This window comes from Heloderma suspectum, chromosome 3 (assembly GCF_057233095.1).
Source record: "Heloderma suspectum isolate Gila_16-S chromosome 3, 16-S_ref, whole genome shotgun sequence".
Taxonomy (NCBI): Eukaryota; Metazoa; Chordata; class Lepidosauria; order Squamata; family Helodermatidae; genus Heloderma; species Heloderma suspectum.
Genome location: NC_139460.1, coordinates 69,842,124 through 69,854,383, shown reverse-complemented (window position 1 = coordinate 69,854,383; position 12,260 = coordinate 69,842,124). Strand labels below are relative to the sequence as shown.

The following is a 12,260-nucleotide window of genomic DNA, read 5'->3' as shown; positions in this document are numbered from 1 at the left end:
ATTGACTTCTAGTAACACACTAGGATTTATAGCCATGCTTTACATTATTGATATTAAACATCTACTTGTTAGAGAGAAGGTTAAAGATACCAGCAAAAAGTCAATACAGTGAAAGTTAAACTAATTACTCATTAAAATTTTAGAAAGCTAATGTAAATGTGAAGATTCAAACCATGTTTAGCCTTAAAGAAAAATTCCAACCACAGAGATATTAATATGGATTTAAATATAGTGAAAGTAAAAGATTTGGAGGAAATGATTAGTGGTGATCAACACATTTATTAGACTGCTTCTAACTTCATTCTCTAATGAATGTAACTGACACTACATGAATGCATATAGTAGGAATAGGGTTGTTGGTTGTTGTTTTTTTCCTTTGTCCAAAACACACACACACACAACCACACACACACACACACACACACACACGCAATAACAGCTTACAAATAAATTTGAACATTCTCCTCCAGTTATGACAACATAGATGCTTGTTACAGATGTCAGGGGACTATCTTTTGTCAGGCTGATATCTGCCTAATTGTCCATGGCTATTGGTTTATTTTAATAAATGGAAGCAAGTGAAAAGAAATTTTCTCTTGATAGGCAAGAACCTCTCTCCAGGGGGCTGTCTTCACAAGCGATTTAGTAAGAAGTTAGAGCAGTCTGAATTCCTTTGCAACAGATGACATCATCACCAATCCAATGCCAACCAGCCACTTCCCTCATGAAAAGCCTCATTTTCTGAAACGCCTTTTACTTTGACTTTTCTTTTCTTTTCTCTTTTTACTGAAAGTGGCTCCCTGGCGGTTTTACCACAGTGTGCCATGTCCTCGCCCCACATTAAATCCTGGGCAGTGACATGGTCAAGGGGGTGGGATGCCCCATTCCCTCTTGTTTCCCCAATGGAAGTAGTTTTTCCCTTTGAGAAAATCCTCAGAAGTGAGTGCAGCAATGACCCATTACATTACCACAGTAGTGGGAACACTAATTCACCTTAGCTAGACTGCTTTTAATCTTTAACATATCCCACCTTCTTTCTGTGCATGTTTAGTCAGAAGTAAGAAATACTTACTCCCCTGCAGTGAAAGGATTAAAGGCTAACTTTAGTAACTTGCCCTAAAGTACTTCTCCATCGCTCTCTTAAATCCCTATTACGCTGTTGTGCTTCTTTGTTGTCCTGTAGTTTCTCTGATGTAAAGTCGTTCCTCCACTGTTATGTAAAGTCCCTTTTCCGCTTTATTGCAGATTGTGAGCAGGGAGAAGGAGAAAGGGGGTTGGAAGCAATAGGCAAAAGTGTGCACATGGGGAAAAAATGGAATGGGAGCAATAACTCTGTGGCAGATTGCTGGAATGTGGTGAAATTGGGGTGGGGAAAGCTCTCAGGGGGAGCCTTCAGCGGCTGCACTGGAGAACTGGGGAATTTGGCTTCTTCAGGGAAATCTGCACACATGGGGAAAATTAGTTGCTCTCCACTCATAGTAATGTAGTAGCAGTGGGGAGCCCGGACAGGGGTGGGAAACAAACCTCTTTCATTGGTTGGGCAGACCCTGCCAGTTCTACTCCCCCCGCCCCTGGAAGTATGTTCCATTTAAGCACTGTGTAACCCCTGAAAACCAGATTTTAAAGGTATGCTATATTTGGCTTATCTTGCTTCATGTGTCCCTGATGGAACAAAGTTGATTCCATGAAAATTCAGGTAATTTTCCAATGCACTTCTCATTCCGTTGTTGTGAAGATCCCCCCTCCCCCCGGTTTTGGACTGCAATACCTATCTGAGTGTAAGAGATGACAACTTCTATCTAGCAATAGAGGGTGGAGAATCAGTACAGAACACGTTTTGCATCACTGAAAGGACTACAGCAAACATATTTTGGGAAATAACCTATGATATAATAGCCCAGCATTCCCTAAACTGATGCCCACCAGATATTTTGGGCTACAGCTCCCGCAATCCCTGACCACTGATCATGCTCACTGGGACTGATGGATATTGCAATCCAAAACACCTGGTGAGCACCAGGTTGGAATCAGAGCCATAAGAAGTGCCAATAAGATTTCCATCGACCACTGCAGCTAATTTAAACTCTAGAAATTTGGATAGGGGCGAATGCTCCTTCCTTGTTCTCCTCGACCTCTCAGCAGCTTTTGATACCGTTGACCACGGTATCCTCCTGGACCACCTGGAGGGGTTGGGCATTGGAGACACCATATTGCGGTGGTTCCGGTCCTTCCTCTCCGGCAGGTACTAGAGGGTGGCACTGGGAGAGGAGGTCTCGGACTCATGGCCGCTCACTTGTGGGGTGCCACAGGGTTCCATCCTCTCCCTGATGCTATTTAATATCTATGTGAAGCCGCTGGGGGCTATCATCAGGAGGTTTGGGGTGTGGTGTCATCAATATGCGGATGACACGCAGCTCTACCTCTCGTTCAAATCTTCACCAAGGTTGGCCATAGAATCCCTGTCCAAATGTCTGGAGATGGTGAGTGGGAGATGGTGAGTGGCTGGATGGGGAGGAATACGCTGAACCCTGACAAGACCGAGGTACTTTTGGTGGGAGACAAGAGGAGGCTGGGGGATGTTGACCTGGTGTTGAATGGGGTACGGCTACCCATGAAAGACCAGGTCTGCAGCCTGGGGGTCATTTTGGACTCCCAGCTGTCCATGGAGGCTCAGATGTCAGCTGTGAGCCAGACAGCGCTGTATCAACTCCATCTGATACGGCGGCTGCGCCCATTCCTTCCCGACCATCTGCTCCCATCAGTAGTACATGCCCTGGTCTCCTCTCTTTTATACTCCTGTAATGTGCTCTACGTGGGGTTACCCTTGAAGACAGTTTGGAAGCTGCAGCTGGTACAGAATGCAGCAGCTCGCCTGATTAAAGGCAGCCACCGGCGAGATCACATCACTCCAGTGCTGAAGGAGTTGCATTGGTTACCAATTGTTTTCCGGGCCAAATTCAAGGTGTTGGTTCTGACCTTTAAAACCATATATGGTTCCGGCCCAGCCTATCTTAAGGAGTGCCTCCAGCAACACCAGACAGGCCGCTTAACAAGATCAGCCTCGGATGGCCTTCTCTCTGTCCCATCAGACTGGTGGGGATGAGGGAGAGGGCCTTTTCTGTGGTGGCCCCCACTCTGTGGAACTCCCTCCCTAGGGAACTCCGCCATGCCCCCTCTTTAATGAGCTTCTGCCATGCATTAAAAACATGGTTGTTCAGGAAGGCATTTGGGGTGGGTTAGGGTATTTTAGAAAATGTTTTTATTGTAGAATTTTATTGTTTTAAACTGTTTTATTATATGCTTTGTGCATCGCCCAGCCAGATGTGCAGTTAATAAATTTAATAAAATAAATAAAATAAAATAAAATAAAACAAAATAAAATGAATAGAAATGACAGGGAAGGAAAGTAACAGGAAAGGAGACGTATTTCCTTTCCATCTCCCTTTTGCAACTGTGTTTTCCTTTTGGCAGAACGGTGTTGGCAAAAGATAACTGCTCAATTCTGCTTCTGAACCAGCAACAGCAGTCCTCATTTCTGACATGCACATAAATGCTCTTCAGTTCAGCAATATGCACCCAATCCTAAGCACATTTACTTTGAAGCGAGTCTCCATTATTTCCCATTGTACCTACTTCCGCGTATGGAGATCAATGTCTCTGAAACAGTTAAGCCAATGATAAAAGGCATCTAGACAGTACAGTATATTGTCGCCCTGCTTATTTAACTTATATGCAGAGTACATCATGAGAAATGCTGGGTTGGATGAATCACAACTCGGAATTAAGATTGCCAGGAGAATTATCAACAACCTCAGATACGCAGATGATACCACCCTAATGGCAGAAAGCGAAGAAGATCTAAAGAGCCCCTTGTTGAGGGTGAAAGTGAAGAGTGCAAAAGCTGCTTTGAAACTCAACATTAAAAAAACTAAGATCATGGCATCTGGCCCCATCACTTCCTGGCATATAGAAGGGGAAGAAATGGAAGCAGTGACAGATTTTACTTTCTTGGGCTCCAAGATCACCGCAGACGGTGACTGTAGCCATGAAATTAAAAGACGCTTGCTCCTGGGGAGGAAAGCTATGGCAAACCTAGACAGCATAGTAAGAAGCAGAGACAGCACCTTGCCGACAAAGATCCGTATAATCAAAGCTATGGTTTTCCCAGTAGTAACGTATGGCTGTAAGAGCTGGACTATAAGGAAGGCTGAGCGCCGAAGAATTGATGCTTTCGAACTGTGGTGCTGGAGAAGACTCTTACGAGTCCCCTGGACTGCAAGGAGGTCAAATCAGTCAATCCTAAAGGAAATCAACCCTGAGTGCTCATTGGAAGGAGAGATCCTGAAGCTGAAGCTCAAATATTTTGGCCACCAAATGCGAAGAGAAAACCCTCTGGAAAAGACCCTGAAAGATTGAAGGGAAAAGGCGAAGGGGACGGCTGAGGATGAGATGGCTAGATAGCATCACCGATGCAATGAATATGAACCTGAGCACACTCCGGGAGAGTGCTCAGGACAGGAAGGCCTGGCGTGCTATGGTCCATGGGGTGACGAAGAGTCGGACACGACTGAATGACTGAACAACAACAAAGATAGTACAGAATGCAAGGATTCATTCTGGCATTTAGTTTCCTGAGCAGTTTACAGCAATACAACTTTAATCTAGGCATTACATTGATGTGTACTAACACAGTACCCAAATCTCTCAATACAAGCAATAAGACCATTTTTTTTACCCTTCTACTCAAATTCTCCAATTCAAACCAGAGATTGGTGACATGTTACTAATTCACAAGGCCACAAATACTGTGTCATACAAAAGGCAGAGGATGAAAGAGATTAGAAGCAGGGATCACTTGAACAGAAGACTTTGAACTATGTTGGCAAGGGATGTGTGTGTGTGTGTCTTGGTGGTTTCAGCCATGGGAGTTACGCAGTTGGTCCTTGGATAAGAACTGTTGCTTTTATTTTATTTTTTAACAAGCAACTGATACAGCATCACCACCAAAGTCACACAATAATGCATGTAAAACCATTATTGTATATTTAAAACAAATTACTACCCGAAGACAACAGGACCAGAGCCCAGCATCACTTTTTCATTTCCCTCTGATCTTCTCACTGCTTATATTTCTTCCCTTTACGTGTGTGTGTCTGTGCGCGCGTGCGTGCGTGCATATACCACCAACTCCAAATACCTCTTCACGCATCTGATCTGATGAAGTGGATTCTAGTCCACAAAAGCTTATACTGTAATAAATGTGTTACCCTCAAAGGTGCCACAAGACTCTTTGTTGTTATAGCTAAAAAATAAACATCATTCAGGACATGTATCTCTTAGCAGTACTCAAAGCACATTCAACAGCTATGGAGAGGTGACTGCTTCTCTCCTTACCCCCATTACTGCATTATGAAGAGTGAAGAGGAACAGCCTTTAGTCCATTTTGTCTTGCTTTACAACTGTGCCCAACACCAGAGGTACTTGAGTGCAGACATCTTTAAAGTAAGCAGCTATCTTTACTTAGAATCACTGATTTAAACAAGGATTACATTCAAAGGATGGGTACATTCTGATTTGATATTATTTGCTACAATTTTGGAAGGCATGATGATACAATTCAATTAAATACATGCACTTTAGTGTGAGTCATTTTTCTAGATAGGACTTTAACCTTATAAAATGTCTAGGCAGTTGTCCTAAATACCACTTTTAACTCTGAGTTTTGTAATAAATACTATCATGTCTGACAGAAAAAACACGAAGAGATAGCTTTGCATAGAAATGTCAACTCCTGAACCTCTTGCATTTCATGACCTTTGGATCCTACTCTTTTAACATTTTTATACCTGGGTGTTTGTATATATTGATTTTTATTTTTTTTTTAAGTCTGATGGCATATTTTAAACTACCAAAGCTATAGTGGCATAGGGTTTCCTGGGCCAGAGTCCATGTCATCATATGCAACAGACTATCAGGTTTCTCCTCTGGAATTTGTCACTATATAAATAAAAATCTGTCAAGTGAAGATAGACCTCAGGCATAAGATGAAGTGGGCTCTAGTCCATAAAGGCTTATCCTACAATAAATATGTGTCTTTAAGGTGCCTTAAGACCACGCTCCTTTTGCTGCAACAGACATCTTGGGCAATCCTACTCATACTTATTCAGAATAAAATGTCACTAACAGAGCAACCCTATGATCCCTGGGAGAGGGTCTCAGGAACCATAGGGATTCCCCCTTCCAAGGCCACAGGCATTCCTAAAACCTCTGGAGGGGAAATCTGACATTGGGCTATTCCACCTCCCCTGGCCTCATTCCCTTGCAGCTGCCACAGCAAGCACTGCAGTAGCTGTTCCTCCGAGGCCAAAAAGACAGTGGGATGGTAGGCAAGAAGGGAAGGGGGAGATCAGGATCTGCAGGGTCCTATAGCCTCTCTCTCACCATCCCTGCCCACTGCTGGTAAGTCTCAGTGGCTTCAAACCTATGCAGTGTAAATCTTCACATCCCTTTAATTAATGGTGTTAGCATCATCTTTGACTATTAATATGAAAATAATGGATTTTTCAAGTATATACTGTAATCCTATCACTGAATGGAGACAGTTTCGTATCAGCCTTTCATCCCTCCAAAACCCATAATATACAACTCCACTTTGAAAGGTCTTCAAACCTTTCTCATTTCACAAACAGTTGGAGAGTTCTATTTTAATTGTTGCTACATATATAAAATTTAACACTAAATAAAAAGTGTTCTGTTAAAGTATGGCCAATAGCACTTTTAACACTGATTGTGTTAAAATGTGCCACCACCTTATTCTGGCAAAAAAACAAACCCCTGAACATTTCATAATACACTATTAAAATCTTCTCTGGTAGTGACACTAGAAAATTCTAGCCAATTGTGCCTAAAAAATAATGCCACACTAGAAAAGAAAAGAGCACTTCTTCAGTGATGTTCTCATGTATGACAACAGTTCAAAAGGAACGATATAGTCATCTGATAAAGCTGACTCTAGCCCATGAGCAGTATCCAATACTGTCCATGCACTAGCAAGACCCACCACTAACACAACCCACCACTAGCACTTCCTAAAAGAACCGGAAACGAGCCAAAACACTCATTTCCAGAGTGGAACAGGTCGGGAGAATTAGCAGAAGGGAGGAGCTTCACTGACCTGTCCCGTTCCAGAAATGTGTATGTCAGCTTCCTTCCGGGTTGCTCTAGGAAGTGCGACTTCCTGTTGTGCTAGCAGTGGGTTCCACTGGCACAACACAAACAGCAAAGGCACTGCAGCAGCATAGGATACTGCCCCTCAAAAGCTTATGCCATAAAAATGTGTTCGTATTTAAGGCACTACAAGACTCTGTTCTTTTTAAAACAAAAAATACAGACTAACATGGAGGATACTCCTCTTTATGGCACAGCACTCTGCTTCCTTCTTGTTTTATCTCCTATCAATGAAAAGACTATTATGTGCTAGCAAAAATGTTCGTCATTAGACAATTGCAACCCACTGTGGGATCCATGCCAGTATTGTAACACTGGAGGTTTCACTGCCATCAGAGTTCCCAAGTGTGGTGCTGCACTTAACAACACAAGAAGAGCCATGCTGGATCAGGCCAAGGGTCCATCTAGTCCAGCATTCTGTTCACACAGTGGCCAACCAGCTGTCGAGCAGGAAGCCACAAGCAGGGCATGAGAGCAACAGCACCCTCCCACCCTTGTTCCCCAACAACTGATGTACACAGGCTCACTGCCTCTGGTACTGTGAGGTAGCAAACAGCCATCAAGACTAGTAGCCATTGATCGCCTTTTCCTTCTGGAATTTGTCCAACGCCCTTTAAAGCCATCCAAATTGGTGGCCATCACTACATCCTGTGGTAGCGAATTCCATAGTTTAACTATGCACTCTGTGAAGAAGTCTTTCCTTTTATCTGTATTTCTCCCAGAAAAAAGGGAAGCACTTGATAACACTATTGGGGTAGACTCTAAACCTGCTCCCCAACATTGGGCCATGCTCTGATCTGCTCTGGCAAACAGCGTGGTCCAGTAAACAGATAATTTGCTATTAATTTGGGAGATCAATGTTCAAATTCTACTCCAGCTGCAGCAATAGGGTGGCCTTTGGTAACTCATAGTTCCCTAGCCTAAGATCTCTACTTATAAAATGGTAGTTTTAATGGTCTCCTTCTTGCAGAATGGTAAGTTAACTTAAGGAAGATCACAAAAGGAGTATTTCCCATCCCTCCTCCCACAAGCTGTCTATCCCCTGTTGTTCAGGGATCCCTCCCTAGCTCCAGAAAGGCTTTTGCAGGGAGGTGCTCAGGTGGCTGCAGCAGGGAAAAGAAGATAGGAAACTTTCTTTTTATAGTCTCAAGTTAACTTATCTTCGTATCCAACATCCCACGCCAAAGGGTATAACAGTTCAATCCTATACATATCTACTCAGAAGTCCCATTGAGTTCAACAAGACTTACTCACAGGAAAGTGTGTATAGGATTGCACTGTCAAGCACGTATGCTGCAATCCTATACACACTTACCTGGGAGTAAGTCCCATTTAACTCCATGGGGCTTATTTCTGAGTAGGTACATATAGGATTGAACTGTTGGGGCTCAATCCTATGCAGATTTAGATAGAAAAAAGTCCTACAATTCCCAGCATTCCCCAACCAACATGGCTGACAGGGGGATGCTGGGAGTTGTAGGCCTGGGAGTTGTAGGGAATGCTGGGAGTTGTAGGTCGTTTTTCTGCCCAAAGATGCATGGGATGGCGCCTTTGGAAAATGAACACCCTATACATGTCTACGCAAAAGTAGGCTCCACTGAGTTCAATGTGACTGACTCCTAAGTAAGCAACTATAGGACTGTAGCCCTGATACAAGTGGCGTCATCATCATAACATCATCATCATCATCATCATAAGTAGTAGCAGCTCCCCACTCTGTGAGAGCTGGACTATAAGGAAGGCTGAGCACTGAAGAATTGATGCTTTCGAACTGTGGTGCTAGAGAAGACTCTTACAAGTCCCCTGGACTGCAAGGAGGTCAAATCAGTCCATCCTAAAGGAAATCAACCCTGAGTGCTCATTGGAAGGACAGATACTGAAGCTCAAATATTTTGGCCACCTAATGCGAAGAGAAAACTCTCTGGAAAAGACCCTGATGCTGGGAAAGACTGAAGGCAAAAGGAGAAAGGGACGGCAGAGGATGAGATGGCTAGATAGCATCACCGATGCAATGAATATGAAACTGAGCACACTCTGGGAGAGAGCAGAGGACAGGAAGGCCTGGCGTGCTATGGTCCATGGGGTCACGAAGAGTCGGACACGACTTAACGACTGAACAACAATATTTAGGCATTGTGTTTATAGATCATTTAGCCTGTGCACTCCTCCCCTCTTTAATTATTCATGCTTTAAAAGCTGGATGCTTAGAACACAGGTGATAGCCTCCCTCGCCCCTCCGCATGAAAATAAAACGCCCCTCAGAGCAGTTTTTACTGCGTAAAACCCGCAATTCTCCTCCCACTGAGGGCAAGATCGCGAGCGAGGGCACCCCCCCGGCTTCAGCGCACCCTTCGGAGCCTGCTCCAATTCCCGGGCGCACGTGAGGCCACATTACGTCGGGGCGGGCTCGCGACGGCAGGGGCGGTCAAGCTCTCCTCCGCCAATCAGAAGCGTCCGCTCGTCGCGAGCCGCCGCGCGCCCGGCCCTCACGCAGGGGGAGAGTCACAAAGGCGCGCGGGCCTGATTTTGCGGCCGCGGCGACACAGAGGGGTGCGACGCTGGACGCCGAGAGGCCGCAGCCGCTCTGATACAATTATCACCCCCGGGCGGCTTTCCCTCGCCGCTCCGGTCGGGCAAAAGCCCAGCTCTTGGCGACATGGCTCTTGCAGCAGCCCCCCCCCCGTGGGGGGGGGGTAAAAACAAGGAAATAAAAACAAAGCAGAGCCCCGAATTGCGAGGCTGCACCCTAAACAGCTTGGGCGGCCAAGCCAACTGAGTAAAAGGCAAGGACACGTTTACCGACGGGATGCCCCGTTGCACGTAGTGGGGCTTATTTCTGCGGCGACATTGCACAGGGTGATGCACGTCACGTATGGGGGCGCTTACTCTCGAGTCAGCCTAGCTAGGAGCGGGCTGCAGACGAGGTCTAGAGAGCGTCGGCTGCTGGGCGGTACAGAAACGTAACAGATAAACTAATAAATGGTATAGCGGAGGAGCTCCCGAGGGTCGCAGGCGGCGGCTTCCTCTTTCCCTCTGCTGAAAGCAACCGTGAGGAGACGGGGAGGCAGCGGCATTCACGGTGTGGGAGGGCGGGGGGCGGCGGTTACGGGCTCCGCCGGAACGCTGACGGACGGCTCCAGGTGCGCGCTTGCCTAGGTTATTACCTGCGCTGGAAGTCTTGCTCAAAAGGAGTCAAGTAGGGGTCTTTCTCCAGCAGTCGCCCCAGTTCCGGCACGGTCGGACTTAACCCAGCCATCTTTGCAGCTGCGCTAGCGGGACCCGACCGCCGTGCCAGGATATGACCAGCGGCGGCGCCCTCCCTGGTCTATATACACTTCGGTAAGAGGGGGGTGGGCTGGGCTGGGAGCGCGTCCCAAACTCTGCCTTCAGCCTCCCCTCTTCTCTCTCCCCCGCCTGGATAGGGCCAAGCCGGGTGCCGCCCACCCAGGCCGGGATGGGGCGGGGGGTGATCCGCTGAGAAAGGGACGGGCGCTGATTGGAAGCCATTCGGGCCTTTACAGTCGGCCAACTTCAAAACCTGCTAGCGCGCAGGATGTGCGGCTTCATCCGAACTGGGCATGCTCGGGAGCAAGCGCAGTAGGTTCTCTGAAGCTGCTGCTGCGTACCTTCCCTCTGGTCGGAGCCGCCCTTGCCTATTGCCTTTACAAGAGGTTGCAACCCGCGTGGCGAATTCACAAAGGTCGGGGTTTGTTGTTTTTTGTTTGCTCGAGCAGGCAGGAAGGAGAGGGAGTGGTGGGCAAAACTAAAGCGTGGATTTAGTTTTGTTTTTTTTTAATTATTGTTAAAGAAAGTATTTGGAATTCACAAAACGGATGAGCAGGAGATGTCAGAAAATCGCCCCCATCCGCAATCCAAGGCAGGGGCTAACAGGGCAGCCCTATCTACCTTTAGTTGGGAGTAACTTCATAAGAGCGCTTTCTGCTGAGTAAACAGGGATATGATTGGGCTGCACTTGATTGACGACTTGGCGTGGCCAGAGTAAAGCGGTTGTGTGGCTGTCAGAAATTTGGTATGAAGGGGAGCTGGACTTCCCCTTTCTGTTCTGGTAGGCTTGTCCATCTCAACAGCCGTGTCCCAACACTCAGGCACAGCCCGGCACAAAGCCCAAACAAAATATAATTTCCCTGTCCTAGCACAGTGGATGACGCTCCATAAGGATTACAGCGCAATCTTAATGTTTCTTGGGAGTAAGTTCAAAATGGGAACCTCGTTCACTGAAATAGCAAATTGTCCAGGCATACTTGTACAACAGTTTAATAATTAGCTTTATAACAGAATCGTCTTTGCACAAGCTGTTGTTGTTCAGTCGTTAAATCGTGTCCGACTCTTCGTGACCCCATGGATTATAGCACGCCAGGCCTTCCTGTCCTCCGCTCTCTCCCGGAGTGTGCTCAAGTTCATATTCATTGCATCGGTGATGCTATCTAGCCATCTCATCCTTTGCTGCCCCTTCTCCTTTTGCCTTCAATCTTTCCCAGGCAGCATCAGGGTCTTTTCCAGTGAGTTTTCTCTTCGCATTAGGTGGCCAAAATATTTGAGCTTCTGCTTCAGTATCTGTCCTTCTAATGAGCACTCAGGGTTGATTTCCATTAGGATTGCCTGATTTGACCTCCTTGCAGTCCAGGGGACTCGTAAGAGTCTTCTCCAGCACCACAGTTCGAAAGCATCAATTCTTCGGCGCTCAGCCTTCCTTATAGTCCAGCTCTCACAGCCATACATTACTACTGGGAAAACCATAGCTTTGATTAGACGGACCTTTGTCGGCAAGGTGCTGTCTCTGCTTCTTACTATGCTGTCTATGTTTGCCATAGCTTTCCTCCCCAGGAGCAAGCGTCTTTTAATTTCATGGCATCAGTCACCATCTGCGGTGATCTTGGAGCCCAAGAAAGTAAAATCTGTCACTGCTTCCATTTCTTCCCCTTCTATATGCCAGGATGTGATGGGACCAGATGCCATGATCTTAGTTTTTTTTAATGTTGAGTTTCAAACCAGCTTTTGCACTCTCTACTTTC

General features: G+C 46.1%; 1 protein-coding gene across 8 annotated transcripts in view; it reads right to left on the bottom strand.

The window, feature by feature from the left end:
* The window catches only part of GBE1 (1,4-alpha-glucan branching enzyme 1), a 206,082-nt gene extending 195,319 nt beyond the window's left edge, over positions 1–10,763 (bottom strand). For 3 of the 8 annotated variants that reach the window (XM_084843503.1, XM_084843500.1, XM_084843499.1), the window contains exon 1: positions 10,392–10,762. In XM_084843503.1, coding sequence (XP_084699629.1) covers positions 10,392–10,483 — 92 coding nt within the window. In that variant the 5' untranslated portion in view covers positions 10,484–10,762. Of the gene's footprint in view, positions 1–10,391 lie in introns of all 8 variants that reach the window. The other 5 variants (XM_084843494.1, XM_084843495.1, XM_084843496.1 and 2 more) reach the window with 3 other exon arrangements.
* Positions 10,764–12,260: the final 1,497 nt, after the last annotated feature.